Source organism: Leptodactylus fuscus, chromosome 6 (assembly GCF_031893055.1).
Source record: "Leptodactylus fuscus isolate aLepFus1 chromosome 6, aLepFus1.hap2, whole genome shotgun sequence".
Classification (NCBI taxonomy): domain Eukaryota; kingdom Metazoa; phylum Chordata; class Amphibia; order Anura; family Leptodactylidae; genus Leptodactylus; species Leptodactylus fuscus.
In genome coordinates, this window is record NC_134270.1 from 68,859,199 (window position 1) to 68,877,106 (window position 17,908).

Sequence of the window (17,908 nt, forward strand, 5' to 3'; positions counted from 1 at the left end):
CCTGAGAAGTCTCAGGTGACTTCTCATATATTTCAGATATGTGTAACCTGCACTGCTGTGTAGTTTGTTGGCTCCATTTGTGTGACCTGTACCATTTTTCGTGTGTTTTGGCAAGCAGTCAGTGCATGTTGGGAGTTGTAGTTTTGCCACTGGTACATGTGAACATTATATGCTAAATGAATGTTCATTATCTTACATGAAATATTACAAGGAATGACATGTTCCCATAATAAACACATTTCTTTAGGGCATTAGATGCAATGAACCCTTCGCTTCTGTGGGTTTAGGTGTGGATGTTTACAGAACACTGGAGGTGGAAGCCTTCATTTTACATTCCTTACCCTAATTACATTATTAGAAAACTCTCCCCTATTGTTCAGCATTGACTAGCAGGAGGGGAACCCTGGGTGAAGACATTGCGGTCTGTTTGATGGTGTGTGTGAAGTGCAAAGTCCTAATGATCTGTGCACAGGCCATATCAATAGCATTTACTGAAGGAGACTTGGCGCCTTGTATCCCACACCTAGTATCTAAGAAAGGCCTCCAGAAAGGCAATTGCACAAGGTGAAGCTTCATTTTAGTCTGGCAATGTTATTTGAGCATTGCATGATTGTGTTACTTGGGCACTATATGCTACACCAAAAACAGGGTTGGAGGGACAATTGACGCATATGTCACCACTGAAGTCCAGCTGTCATTATTTATCACATGTCAGTAGAGGGTTCATGGTACTACGTGACTCTGGATATGAAAGTTTAAGGTTACATGACCATGAGTGACCTGCCCTGGGTCTTTTGGACCTAGTTCACAGACACCTGAAAATCACGGTTGTGTGCACGGGGACACACAAATGAATGGGTTAAGTGTGTTAGGGAGAGCAATGTATTCACAGTACATTGACTGTTCTGGAATAACATTCTTACTCATATAGATGAGGGTCCCCTGATGTCCCATTATTAGATTTGTAGAGCACAGCAGAAGGATGGAAATCTGTGTTTAGCCTCCCCTGCTGCTGATCCAGGTCTCTGTAAAGTCACTGCAAAAATAGGGAGGAAGAGGAACGTCTGGCCCCCACTGCGCTCTGCGAATAATCAGGGCACAGCAGATCCTCATCTATATTACTAAAGATGTTCATCCAAAATAGAGACATGAACTGTATTGTAAAATACATAATATGAACATAGCCTGTCATGCACCATTTTTAGTATAGCACTGGTATCCTCATTTGGGAAATGGGGTCTTTATGGAGCCAGAGCTAAAGTGCAAGCCCTGCACAGCAACTACACCTCAATGGAGTATCATCTATGGATAAAGTATATATAAAGGAAATAGAAAAAAAAGAGATAGCACCAACTGCTGGGGTCCTTCCCCTAAGATGCCAAACTCATATACTCAAAGGTGTAATTTGCAAATCTTATCAATGCCGAAGTACTTTGAGTCCCTTTATTAAAATACAATATTACATTAATATAATATATGAGCTCTGATGAAAAGAAAAAGGGGGAAACACAGCATGACAATCTTTGTAACCTAAGGGAGGATTTTTGCCACCTGAGCACAATTGTCCATGAACCTGAGGGATGAACTTAGTAACTAGAACCTGCTCATTTTGCATGTGAAGACATCTACAAGTTTGCAAAAAGCCTAATGGATCAAAGGATGTTACTACAGGAGTATAGGGACAGTGCAAGGATAGAAAAGAAAAGTAAATGGACAAACTTCATTCATTAACATTATTCAAGAATATCACGGTACTGAAAGTCGGCTCATAGACCATTTTGTCTCTAATTGTTAGGTTTGCATTATAATTTCTTCATATGACCAGAGCTTGTAGAGCGGTTTGTTTGGTTTTAATGTTGGAATTATATATTAAAATATTGTATCCAAATAAAAGCCTAGATGTACGTTGGCAGAGATACCACACCACATATGAGCCCTCACGGGGACTTTTGTAAAGTGCCCTTGAAACAGGCCCCTATGAGGTCTGATATGTGGTGTTAATCTAGTAAAATATCTCAATCATTTTTGCATGATGGTGGTCGAAGCTTCATACATAAAGGATTTATTCCTTTAACATATAGCATAAGGTGAATACAAGAAATCTTTTGTCTGAAATGAAATAGTGAGAGTCTGCTGCACTGCCAGTACTTCTATTTAACCTGCCTTGTCATGGGCTGTTGCTTTTCTTCAATAAGACAGTATCTGTTTTTTTGCAGCACAAGGTAAATAAAGAGAGATATATGCTGAAAGTACTGCCATTTGGAATATTTTCGGCCTCTATCACCTCTTTTGCCATTATTGACTGTTTCTCGCCCTGCAGAATTTTTGGCAGTCTTTATCGTCATTTTCTTTCACCTTTGTAGGTGAGCAGGCAGACTTTTTCCCTGTACCATGCCTATTCATGAAACCTGGGTCAGTTTCTAGTTTAATGTATATACAGTCCTATGAAAAAGTTTGGGCACCCCTATTAATCTTAATCATTTTTAGTTCTAAATATTTTGGTATTTGCAACAGCCATTTCAGTTTGATATATCTAATAACTGATGGACACAGTAATATTTCAGGATTGAAATGAGGTTTATTGTACTAACAGAAAATGCGCAATATGCATTAAACCAAAATTTGACTGGTGCAAAAGTATGGGCACCTCAACAGAAAAGTGACATTAATATTTAGTACATCCTCCTTTTGCAAAGATAACAGCCTCTAGTCGCTTCCTGTAGCTTTTAATCAGTTCCTGGATCCTGGATAAAGGTATTTTGGACAAACAATTCAAGTTCAGTTAAGTTAGATGGTCGCCGAGCATGGACAGCCCGCTTCAAATCATCCCACAGATGTTCAATGATATTCAGGTCTGGGGACTGGGATGGCCATTCCAGAACATTGTAATTGTTCCTCTGCATGAATGCCTGAGGATTTGGAGCGGTGTTTTGGATCATTGTCTTGCTGAAATATCCATCCCCGGCGTAACTTCAACTTCGTCACTGATTCTTGAACATTATTCTCAAGAATCTGCTGATACTGAGTGGAATCCATGCGACCCTCAACTCTAACAAGATTCCCGATGCCGGCATTGGCCACACAGCCCCAAAGCATGATGGAACCTCCACCAAATTTTACAGTGGGTGGCATGTGTTTTTCTTGGAATGCTGTTTCTTTTTGGACGCCATGCATAACGCCTTTTTTTTATAACCAAACAACTCAATTTTTGTTTCCAAAATGAAGCTGCCTTGTCCAAATGTGCTTTTTCATACCTCAGGCAACTCTATTTGTGGCGTACGTGCAGAAACGGCTTCTTTCTCATCACTCTCCCATACAGCTTCTATTTGTGCAAAGTGCGCTGTATAGTTGACCGATGCACAGTGACACCATCTGCAGCAAGATGATGCTGCAGCTCTTTGGAGGTGGTCTGTGGATTGTCCTTGACTGTTCTCACCATTCTTCTTCTCTGCCTTTCTGATATTTTTCTTGGCCTGCCACTTCTGGGCTTAACAAGAACTGTCCCTGTGGTCTTCCATTTCCTTACTATGTTCCTCACAGTGGAAACTGACAGGTTAAATCTCTGAGACAGCTTTTTGTATCCTTCCGCTGAACAACTATGTTGAACAATCTTTGTTTTCAGATCATTTGAGAGTTGTTTTGAGTAGCCCATGATGCCACTCTTCAGAGGAGATTCAAATAGTAGAACAACTTGCAATTGGCCACCTTAAATACCTTTTCTCATGATTGGATACACCTGGCTATGAAGTTCAAAGCTCACTGAGGTTACAAAACCAATTTTGTGCTTCAGTAAGTCAGTAAAAAGTAGTTAGGAGTATTCAAATCAATAAAATGATAAGGGTGCCCATACTTTTGCACCGGTCAAATTTCGGTTTAATGCATATTGCGCATTTTCTGTTAGTACAATAAACCTCATTTCAATCCTGAAATATTACTGTGTCCATCAGTTATTAGATATATCAAACTGAAATGGCTGTTGCAAACACCAAAATATTTAGAACTAAAAATGATTAAGATTAATAGGGGTGCCCAAACTTTTTCATAGGACTGTACAGTATATGTTTCTGCCAATTACTTTCTCCGGATCTAAAGGTATCAAGCATGCTCTCATATTCGTGAGTCCCAACTTGACAATAAGCAGATCACAAAATGTCCACCCTTTTGGGATCTTCAATAATCATCTGTTTTTGTGGGAGAACCTGACGTTTCTTGGTGGTTACGGGTGCTAAGGAGTTTAATCCACCTTAGCGTGGTTAGGGTAATCTGTGGGTCTCCTTGGCTTATGGGCCAGATGGAAGCTGCAATCTCAATACTGATGCCAATGCTTATGGGCCCCCTAAGGCTCCTGGGCCCTGGTGCGACTGTACCCTCTGCTGCCCCTCAAGTTACAACCCTGTCCCTCTACCATCATGCTTGATGGTTGTTATGGGGTGTTTGTGCTAATTTGCCGTGTTTTCACTAAAACTGGTATTGATTTTTATGACCAAACATCTCAACCTTGGTCTAGTCTATGCTAAGGACATTGTTCCAGAAGTCTTCTGTTTTATTCAGATGCAACTTTGCAAACTTACCGTAAGTCATGTTGCCAAATTCTTTTTAGAAAGAAGATGCTTTTTCCTGGCAAGCTTTACAAACAAGTCATACCTGTTCAATCTTTATCAAATTGTGCTATCATGAATACAAACATTTAGCATGTTAACTGACGCCTATTATTGTGCAATTTCTCGTACCTCAGCCTGACCTTGGGGTGAATTTACTTTCACTTCTGGAAAGTTAGTCAACTCTCTTCAATATTTTCCATATGAGATGAGTGAACGAGTTAAAATCGAGCCAGATTTGGCCTTACGTTTACAAAAGTCTTGATTTCAGCCATCAGGTTTCCACTTCCGGGTTCAATCATCACCTGCAAACCAGAAGTTAAATTATTATATTCTGGAGTCTCTTTAGGTCCCAGAGTATAATAAGTGAGGGCAAAGGGGAGGTGTACAAAATAACAAAAAGTTATCCTCACCTATTCTGCACACCTTCATGGCGTCCAGCAATTCCTTTGCATCCTCTTCTGGCGATGTCTTGTGCCCTAAGGTTACTGCTGAGGGCAGTGTTTGGGCCTCAGCTGTCTCATGAGGCACAAAAACATCATGATGCTGTAGTATCATGATGTCGGCATGCCTCAGGTGACTGCTGAAACCCAACTACAGTCCTTGGCAGTGACCCTGGAGTACATGACATCACACAAGAGGGATGATGAGGGATCAGAGGAAGTGCCAGATGCCATGAGGATGCCCAGAAGAGGTGAGGGAAGGTGAGTATAAATGTTATTTTTCCACACCTCAATCTATTATACTCTGGGGTCTGAAATGACCCAAGAGAATAATAATTTTACTTCCAGTTTGTGGCAAAATTATTTGCCCTGAAAACTGGGCCAAACTGTCTGAACCCGAAATTAAAAAAATCTTTAGAGGTTCACTCATCTCTATGAATAATGTTTATCACTGTAAAATGATGGACTTTGAATTGTTCGAAGATGACTTTATAACTAGAGATGAGCGAGTACTGTTCGGATCAGCCGATCTGAACAACACGCTCCATAGAAATGAATGGATGCACCTGGTACTTCCGTTTTGACGGCGGCCGGCTGCTTAACCCCCCGCGTGCCGGCTACGTCCATTCATTTCTATGCGAGCGAGCTGTTTGGATCGGCTGATCTGAACAGTACTCACTCATCTCTATTTATAACCCTTCATAGATTGATGGACAGGAACAATTGTTTCTCTAAGATCATTGCTGATGTCTTTTCTCCTTGACATTGTGTTAACAAATGTCTCTTGTGCTCACGATCAATTCATTGAGGACATTTTATTAGAGGTACCTGGCTGCTACTCATTTCTTTTCATTCTTATTGAGGCAGTAAGGGTGAACTAAATATTCTACCTAAAGCTTCTACATTTTGCACTAGTTTTTGCTACACAAATAAACAGTATAATTTGTCATGTGATATTTTTGATATGAGGTTGTGTGTCCCTAACTTTAAGCTCTTCTAAGAACAAGATCTTTGTAGTTATGTCCTGATAAGTATAACCATAGAATTCAAAGAGGGTGTACTTACATCCGTTCAGTGTAGCATGGCACAGTTATCTCTTTCAGATTCATCGTAGAATCAGACAGGAAAAAAAAATAAAAACTCTGTATTATATTTTTATTAACATTTTTTTTTAAAGGGTTTGCAGTTTTATTAAGTTTATTAAGTTTATGCAAAAGCATATCAGGCCCATCCTTACTCACAGGTTAGGGATGGAGCTCCAGTCTGCCTATTTTCCAATACGAGTAGCAGACTTTACAGTAAACTATGGGCACTAGTAGTAAGTATTATTAGGTAAGGCCTAGTTCACATCTGCATTCGGTATTCCATTCAGGGAGCCCGCTTGGGGACCCCCTGAATGGAATACTGAGCACATTAAAAAGCGGTGAGCAAAGAAAGCACACGGACGCCATAGGCGATAAAGGGGTGCGTGTGTTTTTGCGTTGAGTCTGCATGAATCATGTAGAGAGGAAATTAGTTCTTGAAGTTCCTCAGCATTTTGTAACAGTTTGCAGACTGCAGATTGCAGAATGTCTGTGCAGACTATGAGCAGAATCAACCCCTTCCCTCTACATTCACTGTTTGAAGAGAGTAAAGTACTTCCCCCTACACCCACTGATATAAGCAAGAGGGATGAAATGTATCTATCGATATACTTCCTTAGCAACAAAATAATGAAACAATAAAATAGCTATAGGGGAGACACGTATTAGCAGGAACTTTAGGGTAAGTTCACACAGAGTTTTTTGGTCAGGGTTTTGAGGCCGTATCCGCCTCAAAACCCTGATCAAAAAGACGGCTCCCACTGAAATCAAGAAAAAAGCGAGGTGTCGCCTCACAATTTGGCCTGAAGATGCACCCTCCTCCGGATTAGGCCCATTCGTTGGGCCTAATACAGAGCAGAGTGCGTGGCTGGATGCCGGTGCAGTGCACTGGCTTTCAGTCGTGGCTACTCAGTATTTGGATCAGAACCTGAGGTGGCCTCCTCCTCAGGTTCCAATCCAAAAAAACCTGTGTGAACTTTCCCTTAGAGAGGGTTTTCAGGAAGAAAACAGCAACATTTTTAATCAAGGTGTATTGAATTTTGGTCCAGAATCACATGTTCTATGAAAAGTTAGTGACCATTTAAATACCGCTCACTTTCCCACTGCTGGCAGTAATGAACTCCACATCTGTAGGTACTCAATCCATAGTGGCATAGTAAACTCTTCAGTAAACTTTAACAAAATTAAATCTGTATTAGTAATGCTTATTAACCTGTTCTCACTCACTAATATATCATGCAGAATATTCAGTTAACACCCAGCACTATAATAGTAGGTGTCATTCATGGTGTGGCACAGGATCTATGCTCTCTTTAGTGTGCCATGGGTCTCACTGCTGGAGTCTGTGGTAACTCCAATTCCAATAGATTAACTATTTAGATGCCCTGGTCTATAATAAGTGGTTGGAGGGGGCTCCCTCTCTGACGCCCATGATGCAATTGCAGGGTGCCTAAGGGCTTCAAAATTTTACCAATGCTTATTGGGCTCACAAGCAAGGTCTAATACAGGGACAGTTTATTTCAGTTTAAGATCTAATTCACCAAATGGTAAGGAAGAAAGGACTAGTCACTGACCACAGATTCCCTGCCTACAAGCACACTACGCAGCAACACACAGTGCCATAATTTGCTACTGGAATTGTATTTGGGAAAGGTTTAAGGGAAGTGGATGGCAGAGGTTTAGCAACAAGTGCCCCTTTGTGGCCTCCTTATAATAAAACCCTGGGCATCTCTGACCACTCATCAGGCCTAATACCTCTTAGGTATACCAAGAGTGCAGGTAGGAGTGGTCCATCTATCTCACCATATGCTCTGTGTTATGCAGTGTTTGCCTTTCTGCAGCTTTTTCCAGACTGTTGTTTTCTTTCTTTGTGTTTTCTCTTTCCTGTTACTTAGTCCATTCATATAATACAAGAAATGCAAACAGAACTGTGACTGGAATTTTGCAATGTTTTATCAATATTTTCCTTCAAGACGGTTCTGAGAAAAGTTTAAGCAGAGTATGACTTCTCTTAGCTTAGGTTGTAACGTGGATGCTTTGTTATTGGGGTTGTCATTGTTTCAGCCCCATTTTATCTCCTAGTCAGCATCTCCTCCCTACTGAGATGTTGATAGGTTAAATGCTGCTTAGGTCCTGTTGAAATCAATGAGTATAAGTTGAGAACGACTCTTTAGGTTTAGGGTTCTACTAACACTATCCTATGTACAGACACAGAACATTTTTATTGTGGTTTTCCTATCTTAGGGATACATTTCAGTGATACATAAAGTTTCAGTGCCAATTAGGTGGCTAAGTCTAGCCTGAACTGTTGTTCAGGTCCAACTTGTTCCAAACTGCACACTGTTATCTCTAGATTTACATACAGATACTAGAGAGGTGTTGATTAGCACTGTGCTAGCCTTTATCAGGGTTCAGCAGCTGAGAGCAATTTGAAGAGCTGATAGAAGGCTCCATTAGCATTAATCACAGTGATGTCAAACAAGGACTGATGTCACCAGCCTGGCCAATGCTGCTAGATAGAAGAGGTGGTCTGAAACCTAGGCAATAAGCTGTAAGCTCTGAATAGACATATTTGGTTGTATCTGACAAATTGAGCAAAATCGATAAAGCAATGTATTGGATGAAACACTACAGGTATATTGAGCTAAAGGTTATATATGATCCTGGAGCTTTGAATACCCATTTAGCTCTAGTTATGGGGAAATATATCCTTTGCAACCATATCCCTGTATATCCAGGCAAAATAGCCAGAGTCTGGAAACGCGATATGAAAAATGTCTTATTGATGAGGTATAGCGGTCACCAGTAAAGATGAGCTGGAAAACCCTTTTAATAATTTTGTCACATCACAAGAGGTAGGGGCTGTGCTCCGCCAACTGAAGTCTACTGCAACAAATTTAAGTGTAAGTAATGTTAAATGAGCTGTGAAGACCCTGCCCATAAAAATTTCCACGAGCAGTGGAAACACAAGTTCCCACTAACGTCTTCTACTTTTATGTAATTTGTTTGATTTTAGATGAAAATTTATATCATACATTTTATCACCATTTTTAATTTTTTGTTTTGTTTTGTCCATAGAACAAAGGAAGAGATATTCAAATGTCATCATGGCGGATGTGTCCCAATACCAAGTGAATGTAAGTGTGCTAGTGAATCACCAAGGAAGTATGTATACAATGACATTTTCCCATAAACTGTAGTTTTGAATTGTTACCTATCAATAGAGCCCTATATCTTATTGTTCAGAGTGCACGGCATGAGCTGTCACAATGACTGACAGTCTACTCTGTTATTAAAGAGTCCGTCATCTGAATGCCACTTCTGACATGACCAACAAATATCTGACATGAAACTAGTTATTATCTAAAAATACAGACTTCCTAATGTACAGGTTAAAGAAAAGGTTACGTTTATTAAAAGTAAGAAAACAAGTGTGCCTTATACTGGCAATGTTATACTATTTATAGTATGCATTATAGTCTATGGGGTCCGCTGGAAACCACTTTTTTCATTGGACTGGTTTTCCGTCTTTGGGATCCCCATGCAGACCTGAATGATGGAGAGATGAATGCTAGCATAAACCTATCATAAACCAGTGGTGATTAGGGGCCACACGGTGGCTCAGTGGTTAGCACTGCAGCCTTGCAGAGCTGGGTCCTAGTGTTCAAGTCCCGCCAAGGGCAAAAAACCATCTGCAAGGAGTTTGTATGTTCTCCCCGTGTTTGCATGGATTTCCATCCCATATTCCAAAAAGACATACTGATAGGGAAAAATGTACATTGTGAGCTCTATGTGGGGCTTACAATCTACATTAAAAAAAAAACAAAAAAAAAAACTGTGGTGATAACAGATTTGCTTCGATAACATTTCACATAATTTTTTGCTTCGGATTTCCTCTAAAGAACAATTTCATTCAAAGCTCTACCGTATATGTGGACTAATAATATAGTAAACATGATCATACTGTTAGGGCAGATCATTTGGGGTCCTGCTAGGCCAGATAAAGATACCAGTACCATCTCAAAACATAGATCAGATCTTATAGACTTACATGTGGACTGGGATAATTTAGTTTGGCAATGCCCCAAATTCCGGTTGTTCCACCAAGTTCTACCAGTGTTACTACTTTTCACCTTCCGTTTTTGTAAAAGAGTGTAGGGAGAACCAGATTCAGAGGCATACCTTGAAGTTCTTAGTCCCCAATACAAAATCTGTAACATGACCCCTACCTACCATATGTCATTAAAATACTAGTGTCTGAAAATTTTCATTTGACATAGGCCTCCAACCAGTAAGACCTCTACTCCTACCTATGTTTCTGTTGTCTCTGTTGTATCACTCACAACTTATCTGCTTTGGATCATCTCTTTTTGTTATGAGGGCCTACAATAATAAGCTGGTCACAGGGTTTTTCCTTCTTTGACCTCCAGTGATCAGATTATTCTGGGTGAAATTCAGCAACAAGTGTTCTGTTTTCCCCACAGCTTTTAAGGCATTTCAGAGTGCCCTTTAAAATCAATGGGGAGATGTGATGGCTCCATGAGATTCTTTTTAACTACTCTCCACTCTGGCTAATATATGGTCAGTGGGCTCTATCCTTACATAGTGTTGATCTCTGCTGGTACTATCTTATTGGAGGGGTACGGCTCTTTCACAAGGAGAATGCCAACATCCTGCTGTCAATTTATTCATATATTTCTAGTAACCTATAGAATGTAGTGTAGTATGTTAAATAGCCAGATACTGTAGAGCATTTGGCCAATCAACGCTGGTCAATGCATTCCTATGAGAAAAAGTCAGTTCCCGCATAACGCAAGCTGCCAGCTCTCCCGACTAGCAAAGATGAGCCTGCTGCAGAACCAGCGTTGATTAACCGAATGCTATACAGTGTATAGCATTCGGCCAATCACCACTGGTTCTGAATCGAATCTTTACTGCGAATAGCGGCTGGGTAGTATTCAATCGAGTACGAGTATTTTGAATACCTTAGTATTCGATCGAATACTACTCGCTCATCTCTACTTATTAACACAGTGGTGCCAGCATAGGCTGAAGAGGAACGAGGATTCTGGAAGAGTAAAAAAAATCTGTTCAAAAAAGCAAAACTAAGTACATTTAGTGGTCATTAGATGTTCACATCAAGGGGAGTTATATATGTAATGTTTCTCTATTACAAATGTATCTTCTCTTATACCTGACAACCCCCTGACTGACAGCAGCCACATGGACACATTACATGCTGAACTTGGCCCTTCTCTCTCATTGATTTTAGCAGTAGACAATAGTATTTTCTTTTTACATAAGTGTAAACTCTCAACTTTCACCATTTATAACATTACATAAACACTTGGAAGATGGGCCCGTGTGTGTCAGGGGTGAAATTTATTTCTATGTGCTAGCAGAGCATGACGTCAAGGACAAAAATAGCCTTCAGCCTCTGAGTAACCAAGACTTTTTTTTCCTTTTGCCCCACCCAATTAATATTTCTTCACATCTGAAATGCAAATATAAGAGAGTAATTTAATGTATCACAAAAACAGCAGCAATACAGATATGTATGTGAGTATCTATCATTGTGCAATGCCTGGCACACCCGTTAATAGCTTCATCATAGCTTAGCAGCTAATCCCTGACCATGCATTGTGTGTGCATTATTCTAATCTAGTTATAGCTAATAGTCACAATGAACTTTGCTGCACCTATAAAGAAAACGTTGCTATATTTGTTACATCTGACTTGTCGTTTTAGTATGAAACCACAAGATTAATTCACGATTAGTTCAGATTTACAATATAACCATCTCATTGGTCTCCACAAAGTTACCACAGCATCATCTATATTCCAATGTCAATGTTGGCTTTACGTGAGATTGTCCCAAGGCTACTAACTTGGCGAAGGTTGCAGATATTTGGATCAAATATACTGTAACATAAGATGCCATATATGTAATGTGTAGGGAAACTACTCTCCTATGCAGTCTTATGTTGCATTTTCTAGTATTTTGTTGTATTTCCCATTCTAAACAGTCATATAAAAACTCTGTTCAGACTCTAAATGAGAATATACTTTCTCCCCTCTACGAGTAGGAAGTCACAGCACAATCTCAAGTACAACTTTAGATACAATCAGGTGTTGCTTTCTTTTACTTCTTTTTGATCACCTTGTTGATAAGATTAGCAGATTGTGAATCCATTGTGTTTCCATTTCTAAGGGCATTGTCTAAGTGACCTCCCTGGTTTTTACTTTTCACTGCAAAGATACAACTAGGTACCTATCTCATGGAGTGGTCCAGGTGTTGGTAGCAAAGTCCACCCCAGCTTGATACTGCAGATTACTGCACGGGAATGCATGGTAGAATTTAATATACAAAAGAACACAAAACATCCAATTCACAAATAAATTAGTTCCAAAGTATTATTCAGATATCCATAAAATCAATCATATCATTAGACAATTCCGCCTGCAAATTATAATAACAAATACATTTATTTAAATACATTTAATAAAAAATCAGTTTTACTGCATTGACTATGTGTTCATCTTTACAGCATCTGGTGACATTTACAATCGATGAAGAGGATGACGTCCACACTGTGGAAGATGCAATTCGCAAACTTAACGTCATGGATGCCAAAGGCAGAATATGGATCCAAGAAATGATACTGCAAGTCAACAGTTCCTCTGTTAAACTACTAGATGTAGAGTCCAAGGTAAATTCTGTTGTTTAATTTACTATGGGACATCTAACGCTTTTTACCTCTTCCCTTTGATCTTTCCCATTGTCCGCCATGTATGTCTCCTTGAAATATCTCTCAGATGCTGGTAACTTGAAGTTATTGTGCCCAAATGCAAAGTCTGTAACAGACCTCAACTATCCGGTCACCAAAGACCGGGTGCGACTGCTACCTTTGCACCGCCTATAGCTATGCCTCTGCTTAGGTGCTGCATTGGTCACGACACCCACCTGTCTTCCTGTAAGCCCCTTTAGGCAAACAGTGAAGAGGATGCAGCTCTATACCTCACCATGGCTGCTTAAGTCTCATCGGAGTGGTCAGACCCTCCCGATGATAAAATGTATGCCATTACAATACAACCTGTACCCTTTTAAACCTTTGAGATTATATCACATTATAGGAGTAAGATATTATCTAACCTCCCTTATAGTGCATTGTGTTATTTATATACTGTACATGGAGCCACGTGTCTATAAATCATAGTAAGTCATTTGTGTTGGTGTTTTGTCCGTACAGGAAGAGCTGGAAGTATTTCCTATCTCCGCCATCCAACGATGCGATACTTTTCTCCCAGAAAACAGGCATCGCTCTCTGCTGGTGTTGGTGTGCCAGGAAAGATACCAGCCCAAAGCTGATGTTCACTTCTTTCAGTGTGACGACATTGGGGTAAGTTTCAGGACTGTGAGAAATAAACCGGTTACTGTACAGTCGATAGGATCTTAATAATTTATTCTTACATTACTTATTCTTCCATTACTAGGTGGAGCTGATCAGTGAAGATATTAATAGTGCGGTGTCTGATTCCAGAACCGGAGATAATGCAAAGAGACCTACAGCCCTACGGTATTACAGCAAGCGACTCTATTTTCTCTTTATAACTTTATGGGGTTTCTTGATACTTTTTTCTTGTTGTTTATGAGTTAATGAATAATGTACTCATCCTCTGCTGACTGTAAGTTTGGACTGGTACAGAAGTAACCATTCTTGTGCAGGGTGAATAGTTGGAGGCTGTTTGTCCTTTTCACCACCTCAAGGCCAACTAACAATTATTACACTGTTGCAAAGGTGTCTATCAACCATCCAAATATGCTGAGGACAAAAGAAGGAGGAAAGGAGCTAGTGCTCCCCCCTGAGCCCGAATTTCATAGTTTAATGTGAGCACTTTAAAGAATAATTGAACCCCTTACCTTTTAGGCCCCATTAGAGATGCTAGATCTACCTATCTCTAGGGCACACAAAGTTCTTTTTGGGATATACAGCAAGAAAATCCCTATGCTTAAAGGAATTTGTATGCATAATAGGTTATCTGGCTAAATTAGGAGCAAAGTTATGGAATGGGCTGGTGAAGCAAGTGCTGTGTAGTTACAAAGATAGAAAAGCAATATGATTACATATTCCTAACAACTTGACCTAAGGGGTGTCTTATCTTTTGTTGTCATTGAATTGTTGGATATTAAATCTTTAACTTCTTATATACTTCCATGTTTCAGGAACACCCAAGAGAAGATAAATCAGCAAGGCACAAGTATTCCCAGTTTCTTCATGCCTCAGAGGCAATGGAAACAGCCCCAGACTCGTAGCATCTCCCCGGCAGAAATCCTAGAGCGAGAATCACAGCGGAGATTTACAAAATCTTCAAACACATCCCTGAACCCCCAAGTCATTATCAATCCCGTTCCACAGATGCAGCAGTCAAGCACTTCCTCACTGGTATTTGGCTTTATATTGACCACATATGTTGAGCTAGATTTTGATATTGTATATAGGTTTTCAGTAAAATGGTTTCCAGTTTTATTTTAATAGCAATGTTTTCAAGTTATCATCATATTAAGATATCTGCTGGCTGCCAGTGATTGTAACCATTCTATTACCATTTACTGTAGTCTTCAAATTGTACATATCTATCAGTAGTCACAGCTCATACAATGGTATCTAGTCTAGTCAATCTTCTGTCACCTGGATAGTTTGGACTCCGAGCTGGTCAGCAGAGCTGGTGAGGAAATGAAACCTATTATATATAACTTTTTATTATATAGCCGAAAGGTGTTGTGCAGGGAAAAACTCTCTTCAATTACAATAAGGAAATAAAACACAGTGCGACTCTCCTCCTCTGATCCCTGCTGATCCTATTCTGATGCTGCCTGTCCCTGCTGCTCTCCACTGGAAATGGCAGGAGATGCTCTCACAACCAATCTGATGGCGGTAGTAAGTTGTACTAGGCAGTGCTTAGCTGAGTAACATTTCCTGCGTTTCGACTAACAAGCAGAGAGTGGTATTGGTGTACGACTAGCAAGAGCTCAGTGGAAGTATTTATTTTCTTATACCCTGCTGTTCATTATTTAAGATATTTTTTTACCAGACAATCCCTTTAAGGACAGTACTTCACAATGGACCTACCACATTTTATTATTGCAAATTCAGAGTCAAAGTACAGTCTGTGCAGCCTAGTCACACTGAACTGGCCATCAAAGCAAACGAAACAAGTGAGTTAATTCACTAGCAAAGCCAATGCAGTGACCAGATCTGAAAAACCCACCTGCCAATAGACAAAGTATTTATCATTGAACTGTATATGCACATGACAATAGGTGATCATTCCGTCCGCTCTTGTTGTATTCAAAGGAGGTACAACTCCATAGCAAATGGACCTGTCAATAAAATTACAGCTGAATCAATTTTTCATGCATTCTTTTGTATTACACATAGTGACTTTCTATATAATGTGTGCCTAGGATCCAATCTATACTCAAGTGGTACGAAACGAGAAGAACCCACATAGCCCACAGAACTCTAGAAGTCCACAAATGCAACAAAGAAGTAGCTCAGGTGGACAGACATTTGGTAAGACATTAAAAGGACATTAAAACAAATATATTTACGTGCAAATATTATTATTGTTAGTCCTGTGTACTAAAGTAATTGTTCTAATGAATGTTTTCTTCTCTTAGTTGATGGGGAAATCCAAGACCCAATGTCCATCAGAGCTGGGCGAGAAGTGGTGAGTTTTATACAAAAGTGTAAAAGTTTTTCAATTAACAATAGACAATACACAGACAAGTTATAGCAGCCATTTTTGCAACTGTGGTGCTATAAAGTAGTCACAGTCTTCACATACACATATACAGCCGCAGGTTTCGCTGAATAAAGTACAACAAGTCTCCAACATTGTTATTTTTTTAGATAATAGCCAGTTACCCCCAGTGTTCCTTTAATGTTCCAATATGATATTTCTCCTGGATATAAGTGCCTCCTTTATCTTACTACCTTATCTCTTTGTGTTATACCAGTATTTTATAGTAATAGTAGCACTAATACTATTTAATACACAATGTCCTTGATTTTGTCTTCACTTTAAAGAAAGATGCCAAGAAATTGAGATACAAGCCACTCCCTGGCCTGGTCTGGAGTGTACTGTCTTAAACCGGATCTTTCTGTGGCTGGGTTATAAACACTAGATCTTCTATGAAAGTTTTTACTGTTGCTTTCTTGGTAACAAATGTAATCCTTTTATGAAGTCTATACAATTGATCCACTTAAGCCATTATATTTTACTATTGTCACGTCTGTTGTGGGTTGTGACCAATTTATGAAAACTGGAGTTCTTCATCTGCAGTGAATTTTTAGAAAAATCTTATTTATGCCACATATGGTACTCCCTTCCTCACACCACAATTCTTGTCTATCTGACCATATGGTTACTGATGATGCATAGGTTAAAAACAATAGGCGCGTCTTTACTTCTGCAGCATGATGATGTAAATGTCTGTGAGGGTGTTTCTCCAATTTTCCCCTGGTGTTAGCAGCTGGGACTTCATTCTTCATAACTACTGCTTATTGGTGACCATTTTCATTGGGGTGGGGGATGCACATTTGATTTCTCACTTTTGAAATGAGTGAATTATGGAAACCTTGAGTGTTTCCAATGAACAGATTCCAAAGTTCCTACTTTTTCATGGACAAATTTTTATATCTACAAGCTGCCTCTCGAGTAAGAATCCAGACTGTGGCCAAACATTCTCAAACAATGTCTGATTTACATTTCATAAATATTAAATTTAGATATTAAATTTAGGAAACCCCCTGGGAGTTAATGCTATGGACCCCCACAGGCCTCAGTGTAAACAGTATGATGGAAGTGGAAGTCCGGTGCAGATATAAGATATGCAAACTAATTGATTTACAGAGTCATTGTCCTCGTTTGGGTCACATAATGCATTTTGCAGTTTGTAGAATTGTTTTTTTACATTTGTATTGACCCTGTGTTGTCTTTATACAACATACTCCCTTTTTGGTAAAACAGCATCTCAATGACTGGCTTCATTATTTGTATATTATTATGCTTTGTTCTGACTTTTTGTTCTGTTTGTTGCACAGGATCTACTGAATCACTGCTTTGATGACATTGAATATTTTATGGGAAATCTTCAGAAGTCAGCAGAAGCATTTAAAGTCCTAAATCAAAGAAAAAAGTCAAGAAGGAACAAGAAGCCAGAAGCTGGAGGTATCACTGAACACTGAACAAAATGTTGCGTCATGTGTGGTTACTAGAAAAACTATTGTTAAAATTAATTTAAGTTGCATTGCTGTGATGTTGAGGGGAACCCAAGTCTTAGGAGGCATTCACACGGAGTATTTTGGTGTGGATTCTGACGCGGAATCTGCGTGGAAAACAATGCCTCCCAGAAGACTCGCAGAAAACGGAACTAATTGAAATCAATGGGAGGCTTTTTTTCCCATTGATTTCAATAGGTTATGCGGGAATGCTGACGTGAATTCCACGTCAGAATCAGCGCACAGAAACTCAGTGTGAATGCCCCCTTACACTTCAAAAAGGGATCTTAGTACTAAGCACAGAGCTGGACTCTTTTAGAAAAAGATAAGCCAGGGGATCAGTCAAAGGAGTCTAGTTCTGCTGTGATATCCTAATCCTTTACTTTTAAAACATTGCCTAACTATGGCCCTATGTTACAGAAACGCAGCTTTTTTCGCGGCATTTATGTCTCATTGGGCCCCAGCCTTAGTGTTTCAGATTTTGTTGCAGTTTTTTGAGC

At 39.6% G+C, this 17,908-nt stretch overlaps 1 protein-coding gene across 2 annotated transcripts in view; it reads left to right on the plus strand.

Annotated features, from left to right (window-relative positions):
* Positions 1-17,908, plus strand: part of EPS8L1 (EPS8 signaling adaptor L1) — an 84,775-nt gene that overhangs the window by 52,041 nt on the left and 14,826 nt on the right. For both annotated transcript variants that reach the window (XM_075280105.1, XM_075280106.1), the window contains 8 exons: positions 9,202-9,260; positions 12,672-12,833; positions 13,374-13,523; positions 13,618-13,700; positions 14,348-14,567; positions 15,590-15,698; positions 15,806-15,855; positions 17,232-17,358. In XM_075280105.1, coding sequence (XP_075136206.1) covers positions 9,202-9,260; positions 12,672-12,833; positions 13,374-13,523; positions 13,618-13,700; positions 14,348-14,567; positions 15,590-15,698; positions 15,806-15,855; positions 17,232-17,358 — 960 coding nt within the window. The remainder of the gene's footprint in view (positions 1-9,201; positions 9,261-12,671; positions 12,834-13,373; positions 13,524-13,617; positions 13,701-14,347; positions 14,568-15,589; positions 15,699-15,805; positions 15,856-17,231; positions 17,359-17,908) is intronic.